Genomic DNA, 24463 nt, shown 5'->3' on the forward strand with positions numbered 1-24463 from the left:
ACATTGTGTAGAGGGGTGACATCTTTGCCCAGCGTGCGCCCTTGTAAGCTAAATGGTATTTACATGGAGCGCAGACACTTTCTTCTGCGCTGCAGCTCCTCTCTGACTACGTGCGATTCTCCACAAAGATGCAAATGTCTGCGGTTGTGTAACCAGCCTAGAGGACCTACCGCAAATCAGGTGCAAAACAACATAATCCAGGTGACCCGAGCGTGCAGACGCTTACCAGGGGCTGACGCAGGCGCTGGGCGCGTTGCTGGACTGCGCGCTGGAGCTGCTGAAGAGGACGCAAAGCTTCTGGTGGTTCAACACGCTGAGGCAGTCGATCTGGGGACAGAACACGGAAATGGTTACCGACATAAAAAGGTCCTCATCTGCAGTATGTTGGTGTGCTGAACACGAACAGGACCATAAAATGTTTATTGGCTCTTGTTGTGCAGATACTTCATATATAGGGTGATGTGCACCAAGCATGGGATGCTTCCATCTAGGGTCTACAAACCTTCTCGGGAACGTTAGGGCAGCAAACTACAAGACATGAGGGTGCAGATACTTGGCTGCAAGGTCTCTAAAGATCCACTTCCTTCATTCCCATCTGTGGTTAGTGATGAACATGGCCAACGCTTCACCAAGACATCACAGGGATGGAACAAAGATACCAGGGAGAATGGTCCGACTACCATGCTGGCGACTACTGCTGGACTCCACAGGGATGTACCAGGCAGGCCAAGACATCTCAGGTATTACCAGAGACCTAGGACTATCGGCATCTCGTGACCGAAACTATTCTTGCACATTACAAAAAAAAAAACAGAGCCAATTTTGCATTTTGACTGTCATATTCGTGTTGAGCACAGAAAACGTGATAAGAAATGACTAATTTTATTTCCCTAACATGACTCTTCTAAAACTGTGTTGAGCAGCTCTACTGCGAACACACTACATATTGGAGCACCGCGCTCTGAACACGTCCTGATATTTCAGCCCACGGTTAGGGCTGTGTTCACATTAGCCTTAAAGGTTCTGGCGAAATAACAAAATAGAGCAGATTGCCGACGGGCACCTAAAGGGCTCCAAGTGGGCGTGCACCCACCCAGCAATCGGCAAGATGAACTAACATGGACCGATCAGCCAGGACGGCAGAAGATCTACTTGTTGGCTGTCGAGGACCGGGACCCGGAGGAGATCGCCACAAGTCCACGTTAGACCCAGGATGTTTTATATGAAGGCTTGAGTCCCATCAGAAGACTGTCCAACCGGCTCACATCTGTCCGACAGATGTCTCTTAACGCACATACAACTATATATTCCTAACCGCGTAAAGCCCATGCAGTTACGGCATATAGATGCCCACAGTATATACTGTGTGTGCAAACGCGCTCCATGAACGGCGGGTATCAGCTGTCTGTGCCAGCCAAGAGCTACCTGCAACAGCCGCGATCAGAGAGCTCAGATCGCGGTACTTTACCCTTTCAATGCTGCTTTCAATTCTGACAGCGGCATTTAAATGTCCCGAACAGCTCAGCTGCAATAAGGCAGCAGGTATGCCATCTGGGTGTCATGGCAACCTCAGGCCTTCTGAAGGGCCACAGGGCTGCCCCGAATGTTTGCCCACCTGTGGCATGTATTAAATAGGAAGCCTGTATTACAGTATAATGCAATATTATTGTGTTGTACTGTCTAAGTGACCAAACATTCGCAAGTTCAAGTCACATATACAGACTATTTTAGGGGTTACAATTTTTAAAAGGTATTACAAAAAATACTAAATATTACGTTTATTTAAAAAATCCCCTTTTCCCAATTACGTATTGAGAAAAACAATATATAAATAGTTGCTGCTGTATTTGTAAAGGTCCAATTTATTAAGATTTCACATTAATCAATCTCACACGGTGAATCCTGACAGGGAAGAAAAATACACAATGCTGGAATTGTGCTTTTTCTTGGTCACCCACCCCTCGAAAATTAAAAAAAATTGAATAGGCTAAGAGAGTCATATGGGCCCCGCAAAATACTACCAATGAAGCTGCAGGCCGCCAACAGAAAGAAACAGACATCGTCCATCCATGGATGGGGGAAAAAAAGTAATGATGTTTAGAAAGTGGGAACGCCAGAACGGTAGAGTATGCCCTGAACACGGGAGCATCAATGACCCTCAGGCATACAAGGGTTAATTACAGCATTGTAATCAAACACCAAAGACCAATCAGATGTTAAAGTGATTTAACCCGTTAGAAGCCATTTCATTATGGGCAGGATGCTGAAATAAACGAGATGTACTTCACGTACTAGGAGAATGTCGTCAATATAACGAGCCAGCCATATAACGGAGTCACAGGAGAGGTTCTGAGTATGGCGCGTACTCCGCCGACGTGAGGGAATCTCTACTCATCAGTCACCATCTAGAGGTCCAGGTGTTTGGTTTTTTTTTTTTACACTTTCAGTTTCACATCTATCCCATGATGCTTCAGCATAGAATTGGCTAGAGGCTGTACCATTCTGCCTGCTGGGGAAACAGTTTAATTATCATTACCTTCTATATTCAATTAAGGCCTAATGTCCACGGGCAGATTTTATTTGCGGAATCCGCGTGGATTTGAGCCACGGAAATCCGCATAGATCGGTGCCCAAAGACATGAATGGAGACTCCGCAATTGATTTTAGGTCCGCGGATTTGATTTTATGGTATTTACTATCCGTGCGGATCTAAAATCGCAGCATGCTCCATTTTCATTGCGGATTCCGCGCAGATCTTGCTCCATTGTACTCAATGGGAGCCGCGGATCCACAGAGATCCGCAGATACATTTAAATGCATTTGCGGATCATGTTGCGGATTTGAAGCCTGGTGGGTGGGGAAAAGGGGTTTGGACATAGTTGGACGGGATTTGGATTCTTTTCACATTTTTTTTCATTTAATTTCCACGCGGAATCCGCAATTCAAATCCGAATGCATCCGCGTACACCAGTGCGGGGGGGGGGGGGGGGGGGGAAACACAGAATCTGCGACCACCCGCAATTATTGAAAAATCTTTAACACGATCCGCAGTGCACCCACTACGAATCTGAAGCTTAGATCTGCAGCGGGTGCACTGCGGGTACACTGCGTGCCGTTGACATGAGGCCTAAATAAGCTACAACCCATAAATATCCAGTCAGGAGGATGAGCAGTGACCTCCTCTATTGTACCTGTGTGCCCATCATCAGTAACTGATAGGAGTGTCTGTGTCCCCCTCTAGGCTCTTTCTGTGGTAGATCCATGTAACAGCATCACACAGACTGGGAAACTACTTGGGGTTGTGTGTTCAGATTCTAATCAGATCTGAGCTGGTCATAATGGACATCACATGACCTACAGAGGCCGGGAGGTTCAGGCAGAAAGAAATAACTAAGCAAGGTCTACTTACATATACTGGGGGAACAGATGCACAGTGAATGGAAAAAAAACAGAGCCGCCCTTAAAAAGCCTTCCTTTAAATGTTATGATTTCAGTATTGTTGTCTGATGAAGTGGTACATGTTGCCTCAAAACGTATTCGCTGCTGGTTCTAAATAAGGTCGTCCTATTCTCTGAAACTTTGCTGTTTGGCCTGAATATCGGATCACCAGGAGGTGGCGCTGGCGCTCTAGACTTTGCCACCACAATCTCTACTAGATATATCAGTTGTTAAACATAAAACTTCTGTTTGAGCAGATAGTCAACGGCCAAGAGAAATTGTTCCCTCCCGTCCGGGGTGTGCACCATATTCTAAACCCCTTCTGCTACATGGCTGGCTCGTTATACTGATGACCTGCTACTAATATGTGAAGTACATCTTTTATTTAAACAGATATCATGCCTGTAATAAAATGGTTTCTAACGCGTTAAATCATACCATTTGATTGGTCCTTGGTGTTTGAATGCAAGTACTTTGCTATGATTAAAGGTCGGCGTCTCCATGATACACGTAGACGCAGCTTGGACCTCTTTATGACGACGACGATCGGTCAGTTCTTCATATAAAGTCATCCAGCATTTATGTGGGGAGTTGTGCCCATCTCCTCCTTCTCAGGACTCCACGACAGTCATTGGGGTCTGCTGGACGGTGGGGCCCAGCTGCTGTTGCTGTCCGTCACGCCGGGGACCCAGAACTACCGCTACTATCTCCTCAGCTCCCATCAGTAGCCAAACAATAGAAATAACACCACAGATGTAAAGAAAGTCTAAAAGATGCAAAAAGGTTATTAAAAGCAATAAAATCTAATTAAATAAATCTGCAGACGAAGGGCAACTTCTATAAGTTTGCTTACTCCTTCCCGACTCGAGTCACAGGCCTCTCACTAGCCGAGTCAGAAACTTACTGCACACTGATGAGGGATCAAACCCCCAAAACAGCCGTCTGTGGATGGATTCTTCTGGCTTTTGGTTTTCAATTCCCAATCATTGTTATAAAGACTTGTATAAAGGATCAGACATTGATTTGAAGGAATGCTGCCTTCCAATAGGTGGCGCTGCAGATTTATTTACATATTACCTAGAGGAGCACGGATGGCCTTATAAGTCTCCTCACTCACCTTCTACGTGCTCTACCTAAGGAGAGATGATACGGTTGTGCACGAGGGTCGGGAGAGGTAACAGTCTGTAAGGCTGAAAAATGCCCCCTGTGCATCCAGTTCCGCCTATTATCTAGTGTTCATTCAGAGAGGCCACCCTCACCATCCCCCTACCCCAATGAGATAGAAGCAAATATTCCTCATTTTAGGGGGGGGGAAAGAAATCCTTTCCAACTGTAATCTGGTATTCTGAATAATCCTGCATTACCAACCCTTCTGACTAATCTGTGATATGGCATGTAATTAGAGATGAGCGAGCATACTCGCTAAGGGCAATTACTCGATCGAGCATTGTCCTTAGCGAGTACCTGCCCGCTCGGAAGAAAAGATTCGGCTGCTGGCGGCGGGGGAGAGCGGGGAGGAATGGAGGGGAATTCTCTCTCCCCCCCGCTCACTGCCGCAACTCACCTCTCACCCGCATAAGCAGCCGAACCTTTTTATCCGAGCGGGCAGGTACTCGCTAAGGACAATGCTCGATCGAGCAATTGTCCTTAGCGAGTATGCTCGCTCATCTCTACATGTAATATCACATGCAGAATAGCTCTAGCTTCTAGAACTGCCAACATTTGGAGAGCTGTGCGCAGGGGCCCCAAGCCTCCCAAGCTACACTGAGAGGTGAGACGTATGTGATCAGCAGAGGTTCAGACTGCTGGGACCCCCATTGATCATGAGAGTGAGGGCCGCGAAAGTCTCAGAATGAATGGACCAGGGGGCACATACACATTACGGTTCATTCATTTCAACACAACTGTCAGAGAAAGCCAAATACAAGCCATGCCATCTCCAGTGATCCCACTGAAATCAATGGAGCGCGAGTGCACACGTGACCACGGCTCCCTTCGGGGACCTTCAGGGGACACATGCTCAAGATGGGAAGGCGTCCCAGTGGTTGGTCCACCACTGATCACATAGTTATCCCCTATGGATAGGAGACCCATTTCAAGGGGTTGTCCCACCAGAAAAATTAAAGTCTGAAATCCTGTCACAATTCCTACCTTGGCCAAAAAGAAAGGTGTCGTGATGGCACCTCTGGGTAATACTAAACGTGCATTCTAATAAAACCTTACTTTACTGAATCAAAAACATATCCCCTCATTCCAAGTGAGCGTCTGCGTGTTAACAAGTTGGATCCGCCAGTCTAAGAAGTAGTCTGGTATATTCACAAATCCAGAAACAACACGTACAGATCATAGCAACACGTTTAGGGGGTAAAAACCAACCCCCTTTATCAAACCTTATGGTAACCTACTCCAACCCACCTGTCTAGTAGCACTATAACTACTAACACAAGTCTGGAGTAGGTTACCATAAAGGGAAGACACATTCTATACCATACAAGTGTTCGAACTGGCCGACCCATCCGGTTAACACAGAGGCTGACTTGGAACAAGGGGATTGATTTTTGATCACCCCCTTCCCACCCCCACCACTATTAATTGGTTTTATTATAAGGCAGATTTGGTAGGCGCTTATCCCCACATTTATTTGGTCTATGCACACATCCACCAGGTCCATTTTGAACTGATGGGCATTTCGGGACCAGCGCTCTCTATATCCTGGATGTCAGACAGGGAAACAAACATTGCACACACTTTAACAGATGTCCTTGACCCAAAGGTGTCCGAGTGCATATTTTATGATCAAGGGGTGCCATCTCATTCTCCTTCTTTCATTACTGCATTGTCTCTTACCTTGGAGTTCCAGGAAATTTCATTTTGATGCCCTCCCAGGTCTTCATCCGAGTCATACTTCGCTTCATGCTTATTAAGGAAACCATTCGGCGTTTCCTTGGTTTGCACAAATGGATCCACAACCTTCTGTCTTATTCGACCGCCTCTAGCCCGATAGTCAGCTAGAATTCTGGCCAGATTCTGGTTGTCGCCCAAGTGCTCTGCAATTCTGGTGCTTAGTAGCTCATGAGATGGAAGAACCTCGATCGTTTTACCCTGATCGCTGCCATTGATTCCTTGCAAATTAGACAGTTCACGCAAAAGCTGTTTCTTCCTACGGCTCTCCGTTTCTTTCATTTCTTTGTTGAGTAATGGCGATATATACACTTGCTCTAGAAAATAGTCCCTTGTGGGACACCTCATACCCTTCTCAGTCAATAGAAAAGGCTCCTTAAAAGAGATAACGGGAGAAATGCACAAAATGACATCTTTAAGCTCTTGTTTAAAGGCTATGGAGTGAACTTTCAGCCGATCATCGGTGGATGCGACTTCTTCAGTTATATACAACCCAGTATCATCTTGCAGGGGATCTCGGAAGAGTCGAAGTTCATTTTTGGGCTCTTCCTCCTCCTCAAATTTCTGTGGCATGTCATCATCTTTGGAAATACCAGGCATGAGACACATCTGCGTCAAAAGCTCAGGTTCAATCGAGACTGAAGACAGAATGGATGAACTTGATAACAATATTGGAAGGTCCTGCTGTGCAAAAGACGAAGATTCAGAGCCTTTACTTTCCAACTCTCCTGTCTCTTCAAAGCAAGACCGTTGCTCCATGACTGCCAAGTCCTCTGAAGACTGGGACTCCGAAATGACATGTAAGCGATCTAAAGGGCGGTCAGCTTCCCAGTTGATAACGCCGCTTTCCTCACCATTGAAGAGATCTCTGTGACTGCCATCTCCTTCATGGCCTTCAATCAGTGACCTAAAAGAGCTGCTTTTGGGGAGTGTTGGTGGCATTGCAAACTCATCCATAAGAAAGGAAATTTCCAACTGGGAATGATATGCCGCATAGACCATGAAGATGATTATGTCCTTCACACGTGCCAGCTCGTACTCCGATGCTCCACTTAGTTTGATGGTGCAGCCCAGGTGCTGCGGACATCCCTCAAAGAACATCAGTGTCTTACATTCATCTGTGGCAACAACCAAACAAGACATCAGTGTATGAAGAGATTGCGGACGTGGTCATATCTCACAGTTATGGGCAAGAATAAAGCTTATAACGATGTACAAACGAGACAGAACTATAAATCCGATACAACATAACCCAACCAGGCGCTGGCTTATAGGAGCCCCTTCACCTCGCCAACTACAGAGGGATGGCGCTAAACCAGGCTAAGACGTAGCTGGTGGTTCAGATCACAATGTGTGAGAAATTACAATTCACCCATTAGTAGCGCGGCCCATTCTGGACCAAGGATGTGACGATTTATCAGGATTTTCATCTCTACTTTTCAAAATCCAAGCCTTGTTAATTCTTTGGAAAGTCCCATAACTTTTTCTATTTTCCCATGGACGGAGCTCTGGGAGGGCTTATTTTCCAAATGATGAGCTTTAGTTTTTATTGGTACAATTTGGGGTACATGTGACTTAAAAGTGTATTTAATTTATTCTACGGGTCGTTAGGAATGCAACAATACCAAACGTGGGTTTTTAAAAAATTTTTTTTTACTTTTTATTAAATAAAAAGGGGGAAAAGGGCAAAAAAAGGGTTTGTTACATTTTCATTATTTTTACATTTTTATGTCCTGTAGGGAAGTTGAACTTGCAATGCTGTGATCACTCTGATAAATACACTGTAGTATATTTTTAACTATTCATAGTGACCATAGGCCATGGAAGACCCGGATGAAGACACCATTGTCCGGTTGCCATGGCAACCCATCAGGCTACCATGATTACATACCTATGGACCGATGATATAACAGAAAGATCACTCTCGCTCTGTGAAACCTCTACATGCCGCGATCAACATTGATCACGGTATGTAAGGAGTGGAAAGTATCTGTGTTCACACTGATCCCCGCTGTTACACTTGGAGACCAGCTGTCAGCCAGATCCCACTGCGGATGGTGCAGGCTCAGCTTCTGAGCCAGAGCCAGCCATAGGAAGCAAGTTTTCCATTTGCGGAAACCCCTTTCAAGTCAGGACATAAACCTACGTCCTGGGGTGGGGAGGGGATACAGAGGTTAAGGGAGGGGGGAAAAAAAAGAACGAAACATGTCTGCCATCTTCCAGAGACCGCGCAGTTCCTGTGCAGCTCGGTGCCATCCATGTGACCAGGGTTGTGCCACAATACCTGTACCGTGGCTGCGGTAATCATTGTACTGGCTGCAGGGAAGGTGTGGAGGTGTCCATTAGCAGAATCTGCTCCTTCATCAGTGTAGGACCAGGCAGGAAGGCTAATGGCTCTAAAGTAACGGCTACCTCCTGGAAGCGGAGATCACACAGAGCAAACCCTCAAGGTTCCATCGGGTGCTTTATTCAGCAATGAAGCTATTGGGAGTGTAAATATTACTGGAGCGGTAAAAGTTACGCCAGTTTACAGTTTTACAGACTTGAATAACCCTTCAGACAATGAGAGTCTAGAGTGGGCTCTGAAGCTGAGCCTGCACCACATGAGGCGGGGGGTGGCTGTCAAGCAGACATACAGCCATAAACCCTTTAAATGTTGTGGTCAAAGACTGTGGTGGGATACCATCACATATTCAATATACTGCAATACAAAAGTATTGTAGTCCATTGTGAAAATAATCAAACTATCCAAAATGTAAGCTGTTTGCCCCCAAAATGGTACCATAGAAACTACAGCTCACCCTGCAAAGAGAAAAGAGGAAAAGCAGTCACACAGCACCATCAATAAAAAATATACATGTAACAGTTTGAAAAGATGGCGAGAAAAACTATTTTTTCCCGTCAAACTAATTTCCAGTAAATGTTTTTGTTTTTTTTAGTTTGTTTTTCTTTCATTCATGATGGAGCCATTTCCCCAGTATATATAAATTGTCTTATTTAGTTATTCCATCCTAAAGAAAGAAAATTCAGGAGACTTCCAGAGTTTGACAGGCAAACAAGTGAGGGGGCAGGATGGAAAATGTGTGCAACATAAATTATAAAAAGTTATGTCATTTTACCACTCCACAAACACTGCAAAAACAAAACTTTCCCAAAAATGGTGCAACTGCGGTCCACCGAGTGAGAAGATCCCCACAGCCATCTTCATCAGGTAAGTAAGAAGTCACCGGAGCGCGGGGATTCAGGTAAGCGCTCTCCGGTGTTCTTTTTTAACCCCTGCATCGGGGTTGTCTCGCGGCGAACGGGGGGGGGGGGGGGGGTTGAAAAAGAAAAAAAAACGTTTCGGCGCGGGACAACCCCTTTAAGCAGCTAATTTGCGACTGCAGTGCAAGAAAAAATGTCCGTCCCACTTGTGATTTGCACACAGGAAAAGGTTCAACAACCAACAGTACTTGTTACATTGAGATGCTGGGGGAAGAGCTAAAGCCCAAGAAAAAAAATATATAAACCAAACACAGAACAGCCATTCAAGCGTGTTGTGCTGTTGTAGGGCAGGGCACATCCGCACTCTGCAAGGATGTTGAAGCATCCTCTCCCTAGTACTAATCTGCCCCATCGGACGATCACCTGTTTGGTCCCCTGAAGGAAGCCCTAAAAGGATGAAGATTAGCGTTGATGAAGGGTGAAGACAGAGGGGTATTTGTGACTCGCAGCTCAGCTTAAGGCTAAATGCCCACAGAAGGATTATCGCTGCAGAAATCACGGTCAGATACCCGCCGCGATTTCTGCCGCAATGTCCGTCCATAGACATGCTGTGTAAACCGATTCTCCACTGCCCACAAGCGGAAATCGGCTGCAATTTTCCGCTCGCGGGGGGAGAATCACAGCATGTACTAATTTGCGCAGGAAATCGCACGGACGGCTTCAATGGAAGCCGTTCGTCCCGCGATACTCCGCGCTGTGGGCAGTATCGCAGGAATCCGCGTCATACCCCAGCGCTGACGCGTCATGTGCTGCACTGCGCATGTGTGCCAGCTGGCACTCTCGCGGCGGATCCGGACAGGTGAGTCTATATAGGGTCTCTGGGATGGGGGGGGGGCGCCTGCTGTGATTCCGCTGCGAGATTGCTTGTTGACTGATGGACTAAGTGTATCATGAAGCAGGGATATGTTGAAAAATATTTTTTTTCCATGAAACTGAATAAATTCTACAGCCAGAGTGCGGATTATTTTTGACTCCCCCTCGTAGTTGAGTAGTTTAAATTAGTATTACATGTTGTCACACACCAAGCACATACAGACTCTCCCCCATGTATGCACAGGGCAGGGACCTACTGTTAGGCAGCGGAAACACTTGTATATAGAACTTGCTACACGTCCCCAGACGAGGTTTTGTCAGCAGTTGGTCCATAGACATCACCAGGTCTCCTTGCATCATTCTACTCACTCGATCCAAAACTTGCTAGAGGAGAGAGGAGAAAAACATTACTGCCCATTATCAGTAGTAAGACGATTACTAATCATTACATAATCAACATGCTGCTGGCGCCGTGCTCAGAACTACACGTCCCAGCAGCCATTTCTACCTCATCGAGAGTCTACGATACAGGACATGAATGAACCCTTCAGCACTGATGGTGTACTGAACACGTATGGATGAAATGTTGTGGCTGGCAGAAGCGGCAGGCATATACAACCTACACCCCTCCTGTGATGGCGGCTCAGTTAGGTACAGCGGAGTCAGATCCCCATGTGGTGACCAATGCTACGGAGGACTGCTGGGTCCCACTACATCAACCTATACCCATCCGATAGAGGAACACGGGTCAGAGGCGCCGACGTACCAAGGCAAGAAGATGATAAATTCTCATTTTATAATGGGCGAACTACTTAGCAGCTCCCATCAATATACTACAGCGCTGCTTCCAGAGCCGACATGAGGGGGAACAATGGGAAAAATACTCTTTTCAACAAAAAAAAAAAAAATCTCATCCCTAGAGAAGTTGTCCTTTTACTGCAAAACTGGAAATGCAGTTCCATCTTGGACATATATGTAAATGCTGAGAGTTGTGGTGATTAGATGAACGGTGCCACCCAAGACGCTAAAAGTGGTTCCTCCCTTGACTTTCGGAGGCTCCTTGTATGTAGTGACCTCTCCTTCTACTTATGTAGAGCTTGTTGACCACTAGACGCCTCTACGACGCAGAGAAGAGATGTCACCCCGTTACCAGAGTCTGAGAGGGGTGTATTATTGGGACGCGAGAAGCTGGATGGTCGTATCCATGAATTATCCCCCACCGGCCGGTCTGACCAGACTGTTAGGGGGTGTTGGGACCAGTGGATGTGTGGGGGCACACAGAAACCGGGCTCAGGACCCCCGACAGATCACCAGTAGAGAGGAGCATCTGACCAGACTGTTAGGAGGTGTTGGGACCAGTGGATGTGTGAGGGCACACAAGGTGGCCTGGGTCAGGGCGCCCCCTACAGACCATTAGTAGAGAGAAACGTCTGACCACACTGGTAGTAGGTGTTGGGACCAGTGGATGAGGGCACACAAGGTGGCCGGACTCAGGATCCCCTCTACAGACCACCAGTAGAGAGGAGCATCTGACCAGACTGTTAAGAGGTGTTGGGATCAGTGGATGTGTGAGGGCACAAGGTGACCGGGCTCAGGACGCCCCCTACAGACCACCAGTAGAGAGGAGCGTCTGACCAGACTGTTAGGAGGTGTTGGGATCAGTGGATGTGTGAGGGCACACAAGGTGACCGGGCTCAGGACGCCCCCTACAGACCACCAGCAGAGAGGAGCGTCTGACCAGACTGTTAGGAGGTGTTGGGACCAGTGGATGTGTGAGGGCACACAAGGTGGCCTGGGTCAGGGCGCCCCCTACAGACCATTAGTAGAGAGAAACGTCTGACCACACTGGTAGTAGGTGTTGGGACCAGTGGATGAGGGCACACAAGGTGGCCGGACTCAGGATCCCCTCTACAGACCACCAGTAGAGAGGAGCATCTGACCAGACTGTTAAGAGGTGTTGGGATCAGTGGATGTGTGAGGGCACAAGGTGACCGGGCTCAGGACGCCCCCTACAGACCACCAGTAGAGAGGAGCGTCTGACCAGACTGTTAGGAGGTGTTGGGATCAGTGGATGTGTGAGGGCACACAAGGTGACCGGGCTCAGGATCCCCTCTACAGACCACCAGTAGAGAGGAGCATCTGACCAGACTGTTAAGAGGTGTTGGGATCAGTGGATGTGTGAGGGCACACAAGGTGACCGGGCTCAGGACCCCCCGACAGACCACCAGTAGAGAGGAGCATCTGACCAGACTGTTAGGAGGTGTTGGGACCAGTGGATGTGGGCACACAAGGTGGCCGGACCCAGGATCCCCTCTACAGACCATCAGTAGAGAGGAGCATCTGACCAGACTGTTAGGAGGTGTTGGGACCAGTGGATGCATGAGGGCACACAAGGTGACCAGGCTCAGGATGCCCCCTACAGATCACCAGTAAAGAGGATTGTCTGACAAGCATAAGCAGCTCCAAATGTTTAGTTGTCTGTCATCCAGAGACAGGGAGCGCCATCATTACACCCCTGTGTCTGTGGGAACCATTTCCAGGTGATTGGTTGAAGGACATCATCGTCTCCTCCATTTGCAGTGGTGGCATGAACAGCAAATCTGTACTGCGACGGAGTGGAACCCGGGTTGTCTTCAGCAATTAATCCAGGTTTAGTTTGGGCACGGACGACAGCAATGTTCATGCCTGAAGACCTCGGGGTGAGAGTAGGATTGATCCCACCTTTGCTGTGGAGTGGCACACTGCCCCCTGCTGGTGTGAGGTCTCTGGGCCATTCCATACAACAGTCGGTCCCCCCTAGTAGTGGTACGAGGGACAAGGACAGCTCAGCGATATGTTCAGGACATCCTGCAGCCACATGTGTTCCTCTCATGGCGGCTTCCAAAAGGCATTTTCCGGCAGGAGAATGATTGGTCGCACACACGGGGCGGGGGGGGGGGGGGGTCACAAAAATTCCCCCACAACATTGATTACCAATAAATCACGCATGGGACCATCTGGGACTCCAACTTTGACAGCCTACGAGTTTGTACGATCAGGAGGCTCGGCTACAGAAAAGCATTCTGAGCATAGCCGATCATGTATGTAGTGGGAAAGCAGCTTTCAAGGGGTATTCTGGCGGATGGATGAAAGTTCCAAAAATTACCTAACATTTCCACTTATTGTCACTATTCCAAACATCCATCTAAATCATCAAACTGTACTCCAGTACTTTTTTTTCCCTCCTGCACCACCACTGCTTTCCAGTCAGCTTCAGATTTTCCCTGGGAAGTCAAAAACTACATCTCCCACAATGCCACACTGCCACTTATTGAGTGCACATTCATGACTGTACAAACAGAGTCATCACTGCAGAATGTGAAGCACTGAGCATGCCTGACCGGTCAAACAGCGGAGCGTACAGGCCGCACGGATCAACATTGGGGGTAATAGGATACTATGGAAATAGGAAGATGGAATAATGCATCTACAGCTCCACCTATTGGAAGGCAGCATTTTAACAAGCCTTGTACCAATGACTAGGAATAGGTGCCAAAGCCAGTCTTCTCCAGAAGGAAAAGATAAACCATGCACAGACAGACTGTTTCGGGGGTTTTGCCGCACATCAGTGTGCAATATGCAAGTGGGAAGATGGAACAATGGCTCTGCAGTGCCTCCTGTTGGAAGGCAGAATTCCTACCCAGATAAGCCAGCAATTAACTGCACACTGATTAGGGGCAAAAAGCCCAAAGCAGTCTGTCTGTACATAGTTTATCTTGTCCTTCTGGAGAAGACTCTGGTTTATAATCCCAGTCATTGTTAAAAGGCTAGAAGGTCTGCCATTGACGTGCAGGAATGTCAACTTCCAGTAGGTGTCGCTGTAGAGGCATTGTTGCATCCAGCAGGAAGGTTTCTATCACATAGTACACAGAAATGAAGATGGCATATGGAGGATTTCATTTTTAGGCCAATAGAATAAAGCTGATCAGCTTGTAGCCACAAGTCGCATCATCAGTTCTGTAGCAATCCTGTTGGCTTGGGTCTATATTACCTACCGGTTTAACGTTGATCACCAGGGATATCCCGTGCTCCAGCAGCATGTCTTGTGCTATTCTGGACACAGTCTTTTCCACCAGAACTAGCGTCGGTCGAACATCAACTATCCTCTGAACGTAGTTCTTCAAAAACTCCCTTTCCTGATAGAGAAAAGCAAAGACTTGAATGATGCTACAAATACCGGACACGGGGAGTGGTAGACGGCGCCCGACAGAAGCGGACACGGGGAGCGGTAGACGGCGCCCGACAGAAGCGGACACGGGGAGCGGTAGACGGCGCCCGACAGAAGCGGACACGGGGAGCGGTAGACGGCGCCCGACAGAAGCGGACACGGGGAGCGGTAGACGGCGCCCGACAGAAGCGGACACGGGGAGCGGTAGACGGCGCCCGACAGAAGCGGACACGGGGAGCGGTAGACGGCGCTCGACAGAAGCGGACACGGGGAGCGGTAGACGGCGCTCGACAGAAGCGGACACGGCGAGCGGTAGACGGCGCCCGACAGAAGCGGACACGGCGAGCGGTAGACGGCGCCCGACAGAAGCGGACACGGCGAGCGGTAGACGGCGCCCGACAGAAGCGGACACGGCGAGCGGTAGACGGCGCCCGACAGAAGCGGACACGGCGAGCGGTAGACGGCGCCCGACAGAAGCGGACACGGCGAGCGGTAGACGGCGCCCGACAGAAGCGGACACGGCGAGCGGTAGACGGCGCCCGACAGAAGCGGACACGGCGAGCGGTAGACGGCGCCCGACAGAAGCGGACACGGCGAGCGGTAGACGGCGCCCGACAGAAGCGGACACGGCGAGCGGTAGACGGCGCCCGACAGAAGCGGACACGGCGAGCGGTAGACGGCGCCCGACAGAAGCGGACACGGCGAGCGGTAGACGGCGCCCGACAGAACCGGACACGGCGAGCGGTAGACGGCGCCCGACAGAACCGGACACGGGGAGCGGTAGACGGCGCTCGACAGAACCGGACACGGGGAGCGGTAGACGGCGCTCGACAGAACCGGACACGGGGAGCGGTAGACGGCGCTCGACAGAACCGGACACGGGGAGCGGTAGACGGCGCTCGACAGAACCGGACACGGGGAGCGGTAGACGGCGCTCGACAGAACCGGACACGGGGAGCGGTAGACGGCGCTCGACAGAACCGGACACGGGGAGCGGTAGACGGCGCTCGACAGAACCGGACACGGGGAGCGGTAGACGGCGCTCGACAGAACCGGACACGGGGAGCGGTAGACGGCGCTCGACAGAACCGGACACGGGGAGCGGTAGACGGCGCTCGACAGAACCGGACACGGGGAGCGGTAGACGGCGCTCGACAGAACCGGACACGGGGAGCGGTAGACGGCGCTCGACAGAACCGGACACGGGGAGCGGTAGACGGCGCTCGACAGAACCGGACACGCGGAGCGGTAGACGGCGCCCGACAGAACCGACACGCGGAGCGGTAGACGGCGCCCGACAGAACCGACACGCGGAGCGGTAGACGGCGCCCGACAGAACCGACACGCGGAGCGGTAGACGGCGCCCGACAGAACCGACACGCGGAGTGGTAGACGGCGCCCGACAGAACCGACACGCGGAGCGGTAGACGGCGTCCGACAGAACCGGACACGGGGAGCGGTAGACGGCGCTCGACAGAACCGACACGGGAAGATCTTCCTCAGCTGCTGCTTACAAGGTCCAACATCGAAGCTGGATGGCAAAACACAGAGGCTACATACAACATGTTCACGTGTCAACAGTTCTGTCCTGACGAGAGCCATAACATTGTGTCGAGTCTCAACGACTACTAATGGGGTCCCTTAGCGTTTCTGTCGCATTGTGCACGCTGGCCTATTCTTGCTGTCAAGAAGGGACAGAACTGCCGACAGAGAAAACAAACGGCAGCGAACGCATTTAACACGTTCAGATTACAATTTGTTTGCTTCCACATTTATCCCAAATCCACTAGGTCACTTTAAACAGAGTATCACAGCTGTCCATGGAAGCGCTGGCGTGCATGACAGCCGCTCAGGGAACCCATTACAGCAAATGGCCTTCTAGTTAATCGCCGTTCAGGTCTGATGTCTGTCTGGACTAATACTTGCGCTTCTGCCGCCATGCGTTTCCTAGGACAGAGCTTAACCCAAGTGTGAACATGTCCTTAGACATCTATCCCCTTAGCAATGAAGTTGGTTTGTGCCTTAACCCTGCATTTTACCGCTGTGTGGGCAGGCATATCGCCACGCATGGCAGTGATTTTTAACAGTATCTCACGCACGCTGTATTACGCAGTCTACCTGGTTTCCCGCTCCATCACTTAGAGTCGTTGCATATAAACGCCACATACACGCAATGTAATTGTGTATATACAGCGCTTAGTACGCACCCATAGAGAACAGTAAGAGTTATTACGCGGTAAAAAAAAAAAAAGAAGAGCATGCTGGGTTTTTTAGGCGTGCATAATATGCAATGAAGAAACTCAAGTGTGTGAGCTACACTAATTGTCAAACAAATAAACAATCCCCCTTACCCGTAGAAGAAATTGCACTTAGCCGCACACTTTTCCGTTGTGGTCGGCTCTCCCATAGAGAGGAGCGAGGCCACAATGGAAAAAAAAAAAATTTGACATGCTGCGTCCCGGGAATCCGCGCCGCAGCGCCGGCTAATGCCGGCTTTGCCGCAACGGATTGAGCGCACCATTTTTGACAAATCTTGTCCACATGACTGGCTTATCCTGGGATTAGCGGCCACAGGCGGACTTGCATCAGCGAAATTCCGCGGCAAATCTGCCCAGTGTGAACCCAGCCTAAAAGTGGTTCTCCCCCCTGGCCTATAAGAGGCTCGCGGAGGCTCCTTGTGTGCAGTGACCTCTTCTTCCGCTTGTGTAGAGCTTGTTGGCCACTAGACACCTCTACGACGCAGAGAAGAAGTTTCACCCTGTTACCAGAGGGGGGCGCATTATTGGAATGCGAGTTTGTAGCTGGATGGTCGTATCGATGAATTGTCCACCACCGGGCCGTTCTGACCAGACTTGTTAGGAAGTGTTGGGACCAGTGGATGTGTGAGGGCACACAAGGTGACCGGGCACAGGACCCCCGACAGACCACCAGTAGAGAGGAACGTCTGACCAGACTGTTAAATAGACCCACAGAAAACAATGAGCTTCATTCCTGTTCGTCTCACAATGCACACATCTTACATGGGAACGTCGCCTGTGTAGAAGCATGACAGCTGTGCCAAACGGACATGTATGACTGTGATGGGTTGACTCGCATGTGCAGATTCCATTGTCTGGATCTGATCTCCTGGGACTAACCTGGACGACGATTGGATCGATGCATGTAAACTTGGTCTCCTCTCGGTACAAATACTCAATGGAGCATTTCAGCAGCAAAATCTTGGGGCTTTTAATGCTTGAATTCATCTGCAACAAAACACACAGTAAATGCGGGGGGGAGGGGGGTGGACAGCAAGGAGCGCGCGGGGGTGACAGCAACGGCCACTTACCTTCTTGTGGGCAATGTTTTTGGTGCAGACAAAGCCATTCACCATCACCGAATCGGATTTCTTCCCACCTTGGATCTACAAAGGACAACAAAAACATGTCATAATATAATTACGTACAGCGCAGAGTAAAATAACCTCCACACAAACGGGGGGAAGGTTCATGAGCCCAGAGAATGAAGAAGAGCGGGAGACGAGCTCTCATGTACAAGCCCTAATGATTAAACCTTCTCAGTGGGCAGCATCCCTGCATTTGTATATACCGGCGGCAGGAGGAGCGAGCGCTCAGCGCCGCAGCGTTGCACCACAGGGCATCAAGGACAACATGTATATTTTCTCCAAGTTTGGTTAAAAGTAAAAGTTTGAAACGGTGTCGCCAGTAGAACAAAAGGTCATCGTTCTCAGTAAGAGAAGATATGCAGATATGAGAACGCCTAACAAAAAGACACCATGTTACAGAAAGCTTCCCAGACTACACTGGCCTCTTCATTAGGCTGCTGTAACTAAATAGATCAGAAAAAGGCAAATGGATCTACACCTTTGCAGCGCCACCTACTGGAAGGCAGCATTCCTGCAGGCCAATATTAGACTCTTTATCCAGGTCTTATAACAATGAATGGGAATGGAAAACCAGAAGCCAGATCGAAGTCCTGACCCCCCCGTCATACGCCCCACTCTAGCCAAGCCGGGATCCTACTGCACACCGATGAGGGGCAAAACCCCCAAAACAGCTGTCTGTGTATGAGTTTTGGCTTTTGGTTTTCAATTCCCAATCATGGTTATAAAAACTTGTATAAAGGGTCTGACATTGATTTGCCTTCCAATAGGTGGCGCTGCAGCGGTGTTGTTCCTTCTTCCTCCTTTGAGTATTTCCCAGAGGAGCATGGATGGCCTTATACCGGTATGTCTCCTCACTCACCTCCTAAGTGCTCTCCTTAAGAGGAGATGACACCTCTCCCAACAAAATATCAGAACACACACATAGGGGGGCAGGGGAGGGGGCAAAAGGGAAATGTGAGCTGCGGAGTAAACTAATGACAGAAAGTCATCTCAGGAACTTTAGATGGGGGAGGGTTAGAGTTTATGTAGCTGATGAAAGGAGGAGCGGGTCCAGGAGACACAGAACATAAATACACAGCACTGGGCACCTTGTCCTGGGCCTTAATCCCACCCCATTGTCAATATACAGTTATGAGCACCTTGTCCTGGTCTTTAACCCCACCCCATTGTAAATACACAGCACTGTGCACCTTGTCCTGGGCTTTAACCCCACCCCATTGTAAATACACAGCACTGTGCACCTTGTCCTGGGCTTTAACCCCACCCCATTGTAAATACACAGCACTGTGCACCTTGTCCTGGGCCTTAGTCCCACCCCATTGTAAATACACAGCACTGTGCACCTTGTCCTGGGCCTTAGTCCCATCCCATTGTAAATACACAGCACTGTGCACCTTGTTCTGGCCTTAATCTCACCCTATTGTAAATATACAGCACTGAGCACCTTGTCCTGTGCTTTAATTCCACCCCATTGTTAATACACAGCACTGTGCACCTTGTTCTGAGCTTTAATCCCTCCCCATTGTAAATATACAGCACTGAGCACCTTGTCCTGGGCTTTAATCCCACCCCATTGTAAATATACAGCACTGAGCACCTTGTCCTGGGCTTTAATCCCACCCCATTGTAAATTTACAACCATGAGCACCTTGTCCTGGGTTTTAATCCCACCTGCACCTTGCTCTGGGCTTTAATCCCACTTTATTGTAAATATACAGCACTGTGCACCTTGTCCTGGGTTTTAATCCCACCCCATTGTAAATACACAGCCCTGAGCACCTTGTCCTGGGCTTTAATCCCACTCCATTTAAATATAAAGCACTGAGCACCTTGTACTGGGCTTTAATCCCACCCCATTGTAAATATACAGCACTGTACAACTTGTTCTGGGCTTTAATCCCCCCCATTGTAAATATACGACATGGGTTTAAATCCCCTGCAACATAGCAGATGGTGTGTTCAGTTGACAGAGACAGTGGAAGACCTCAAGGAAAAGACCCAAGCGTTGTTTTTACAGATTTTACCGTCCCTTTAATAAGCTACATTGTTCAATAAACACTATGTAGAAAATGCAGGAAGTGTCATTGCCATATCCTGCACAAGACCCGGCGATCATGTGATTGCTAGACGCCCAGCATGTCAGAGCTGCTTAGCAGACGCCAACCCAACTCTCATAGTGACTAATGTAACCATATTTTATCCAAAAATGTAACCATATGTCATAAGGGACATCGAGGTTGAAAAAAAAAAAAAAAAGAAGGGTATAAAAAGTTAGATGCAAATTCTGTAGAATATATAAAATAGAAAATGACCTATCAACTATGCCAACACACACAGTCGCCATATCCGCCCTGTAATCAAAGACTATCCAAATTAAATATAAAAACCCATGTCTGCATTTCATTTTAACATAAATCTGTTCATTAGAAAAAAAAATTAGATTTTTTAAAATTTTTTATACACATGGCCGCTAACAAAAAATATGAAAAACCTTTCCTTTAATTAAAAAAAAAAAAAAAAGTATTAAAGTAGATGCAGACATATATAGAATATGAAAAACAGCAAAAATTTTGGCAAGCAAAAAGAGCCATAAAAACCGCCATTTGTGTAGAAACAGCCAGAAGAGTCTGGTCCTTTAGGACTGCAACACTCGATCCCCGCCATATGCAAGGAGCCATGTAGGCTGCTGGAGGCTGGTCCTTACGGTCCTGCGGCGCTTGTTCAGCAGGAGGAAGGGAAGAAGCGGATTGGTGGAGGCGGGGGAAGCAGCAGCAGTTCCCGCCGGCACTCCCCACCAACCAGCAGCACACATGGGCGACATTGGGGAGGAGAATGAACTGGTAAGTGATCACACATTTGATCGCGCGAACAAAAGGCGATGCAACGAATTTCAACACGGACACTTTATAAGACGCAGCGACATTTTCCAAAGTGGGGGAAGAAAAGTGCGTCTTATAAAGCGAAAAATCTGGCCTATCTTTTCACATCTTTCTATATACTGGCATTTATCCATTTGTGACTTTTCTGTTTAGGGTATGTTGGGATGAATTCTGTCCGGAGCTCGTTTACACCAGCCATGGCTTTTACAATGTTGGACATATTCGGTATCATCGACCGTTTCTTTACATATGGTTCTCTTGTTTGTGAATCTCCCTCCTCCCACACTTGTCTTCTTACTTCTCTGCCCTTTCCCTCTCTAATAGTTAGTGTTTGATCCAACGTATCTCAAGTTTTCATTCCCTCATTCACGTTATATTTTTGCTGGCTTTAATAAAATAGTCATCGAGTAATGTAACCGTGCGTAAGGCCCAATGTCCACGGGCAAATGTGAATTGTGGAATCCGGGCGGGGCACCCACGCAGTTGAGCTGCAGTTCAAGCCACCCACAGGAAGACACAGGCACCCGCAACTTTTGGATCGCTTTCTATTGCTTTTTTTTCAGGGTGACTGAAAAAGCGCATTTCTGGCGTTCTTTATTTTTGGACGATGTTCCCCGTGCGGGGTTAATAATTTACTACTTTGATAGATCAGACTTTTACGGACAGGGCAATACCAAATATGTATTTTTATTTTATGGTTTAGATATTTTTATTATAGATATGGAAAAAGGGGGGCGAATTAAACTTTTATTACTTTTTTTTTTTTTTTTTTTTTTACAATTAATAAAACTTGGTGTTAATCTTATTTTTACTTTACTTTAATTTTTGCCTCCCTAGCGGACCACAACCCCTGCAGTATAGCCATTGCATTATGTCATACTGCGATTTGACAGGCAGTCTATCAAGCCACCCCACGGGGACTGCTTGATAGGCAGTCTGCTAAGGCAGCGGGGTATTTAAATTCCACGTAAAAGGGTTAATAGCTGCAATTGGCCGAGCGGCCGATTGCAGCTATTGCCCGCGGGTGTCAGCCGTAACCAACAGCTGACGGCCGCGCTGTATGAAGAGACGTCGCCCCACGATCTCTCTTCATACATAACCTGACACTGCATGATGTAAATGTATGTCCTGGAGCAGTAAGGGGTTAAAGCATGCACATTTGTTTAGTGAACCTCTTGGTCCAGAAAACAAATCGCAGCATGCTCCATTTTGCTGCGGCTCCCGCACAGACGGGTTCCATTGAAAATCAGTGGAAGCAGTCATTTCCATGGCCCGTCTACAATTCAATTTGCGGACGGGCAGCGGATTCCACGGCAAAGCAGATTTTAAAAAAATAAATAAATAATAACATCTACTGCCGACCAGCACTTCCGCACGCATCCACAGTGAGGACCCGAACAGGTAAGCACGGTCCCCGATCGCAGACAGGTTCGGATTCCAGCCAGTTCAGCTTATTATCTGCAGCGTTACGCCCCCCCCCCCCTTCTCCTCCTCCGCTGGATGAGATTCTATTCATATTTGAAATGCATTTTTGAGCCAGAATTGAATTTCTAACTTTGCGGGCCGACAAGGCCAATAGCTTCAGCTGAACTGCACTGGGGGCACACGTGAACAGCCAACGAACACCCACCTCACATGTAACTGCAGATCAGAACAAGAGAAGTCAAGCAAGAATTCTGAGCGGTATATATGGTTACAGAAGCTTCCACCCCAGAAGTTCACTTACTTTTTTGATGTGGACATATTGCCGAATGTCCATATCATCATCATTCTTGACGTCGGGTCGGACCGTCTGCACCACCTGACATACTACCGGCACAATCACGTCACGCCAAGAAAGGGAGAGGGACTCATTATACAGCAGCTGCTGCAAAAGGGACATCATGTGACTGTGGTTGGCGGATCTGAAAGAAAACAACAACATTACGGAGGGATCCCCAACTTCACCCTACCAGAGCGCTAGCGGGCGATGCTTACAGAAGCCGCTCCATGGCCTGCTTCTCCCCGTTCTCTTCTCGCAGCTGGTCCAGGGTGTTGTGATGCCAGCCCAGGGGGGTAAACGGAAGGTCCTTGGACTTCTCCTCCACACGTCTGTTAAACAGAGACTCTGGAAGCACACAGCACACAATGAGAAAACCTTTCAAGAGTTTTGACTCTGCAGACCTGCTGATAAGACAAGACCCCGGGAAATCTCTACAAACATCAGTAAGACCCGGTGTCCTTAACCCCTCACAGGGGACCGCTGACCGGCTTCTATCACCAACAGCAGCGCCATCATTGTGGTTTATGTACCTTCCCGCGCAGCTTTTGTATCAACGATTATAAAAACGTAGTAGATGTTTGAAAACTGCGCCGCATGTAAATGAAGCCAAGCGTTCTGGTGGGCATGCTGGACTGTCTCTGCCTGCTGCACGTTTATCACGTCTGTCCCCATGCATGGTATCGTATCTCTCGCTTGCAGCATGCGCTCGGCTGCCAGCGCAGGTAAGATCCTCGATCCTGCCTGCAAACAGGACAGTTCATCTACCGGCAGCTGAGAACACAGCGCAGGCGACAGACTTCAGAGCGCTACTAGGAGGACGCCGACAGCCTCATCCGCATCAGAGGGGTCTAGAGGGGCGGACCTTCTGAAAAACACGCAGCGAGCACAAGCGGTCCAGCACGCTCACCGGACTACTCCGCGTCATTTACACGAGGCGTAGGAAATTCTCAATCATCCACTACTGTCACACCGACATATTATCACGGATGGCAAAAAACACAACGAAGGTCGATACATCACAATTGTAGCGCTGCTATAGGTGTACAGTGAATAAACAGGTTCCCTTTAAACACCTGGCGTATTCTGGACTTCAGGGCACCCACATATTTATACCCTTATAAGCCGCTTTCTGACATGTTGTACTTTTTTAAGGTGGTAAATTTTTGGCCAATATAACTTGTGTTTATTCAGCAAAAAAATAAATAAAATTCAAAACCTCTACAAATTTTTGAAAAATTTGCAGTTTTCAAAATTTTACTTTTTTTTTTTTTACTTTACTCTGTAGCCTGGCAGATCGTCATCCCAGAGAACAAGCCGTAAGAAACCTACCGTACTGTAAGTATACCGCAGCAGCACTTTTGAAAGTTTACAAGAAAATTTTCAAAACATTTTTTAGGCCAATTTCTGCAGTGACTGAGGAGCCAATATATTAGTAACCCCCAACACGTCCCCCGAAAGAACCCCCCCCCCCCCTAGAAATATTAAAAACTGCATTTAGAAAGTTAGTTAATCTTTTTGGAGTTTCATAAGAATTATAGCAAAGCAGGAGTGAAATTTCATTTTTTTTGCGGTAAGATTTGTGTACTTACCGTAAAATCTCCCTCTCGTCTCGGTAATTGGGGGGACGGTTGAAGGCTGTGAGTACAGCTACTGCCAATAGGAGGCGGACACTAAGCAGAAAAAGTGGTAGCTCCTCCCAGCAGCTACACCCCTCCTGCAGGCACCATTCTAACTAGTCTGTATGCAAGCAGTTGGAGCAGCCAAGTAGGATCCACAATTAATAGTCAATCTGACCTCATGAGAACATTATTAAA

At 48.3% G+C, this 24463-nt stretch overlaps 1 protein-coding gene across 4 annotated transcripts in view; it reads right to left on the reverse strand.

The window, feature by feature from the left end:
- PIKFYVE (phosphoinositide kinase, FYVE-type zinc finger containing) overlaps nt 1-24463 on the reverse strand; it is a 201609-nt gene that overhangs the window by 126472 nt on the left and 50674 nt on the right. For all 4 annotated transcript variants that reach the window (XM_066577221.1, XM_066577220.1, XM_066577223.1 and 1 more), the window contains 8 exons: nt 22865-22994; nt 22614-22791; nt 17952-18026; nt 17761-17868; nt 14451-14591; nt 10674-10800; nt 6286-7457; nt 227-327 (listed from right to left, as the gene is read on the reverse strand). In XM_066577221.1, the coding sequence (XP_066433318.1) occupies nt 227-327; nt 6286-7457; nt 10674-10800; nt 14451-14591; nt 17761-17868; nt 17952-18026; nt 22614-22791; nt 22865-22994 (2032 nt within the window). The remainder of the gene's footprint in view (nt 1-226; nt 328-6285; nt 7458-10673; nt 10801-14450; nt 14592-17760; nt 17869-17951; nt 18027-22613; nt 22792-22864; nt 22995-24463) is intronic.

This window comes from Eleutherodactylus coqui, chromosome 8 (assembly GCF_035609145.1).
Source record: "Eleutherodactylus coqui strain aEleCoq1 chromosome 8, aEleCoq1.hap1, whole genome shotgun sequence".
NCBI lineage: Eukaryota > Metazoa > Chordata > Amphibia > Anura > Eleutherodactylidae > Eleutherodactylus > Eleutherodactylus coqui.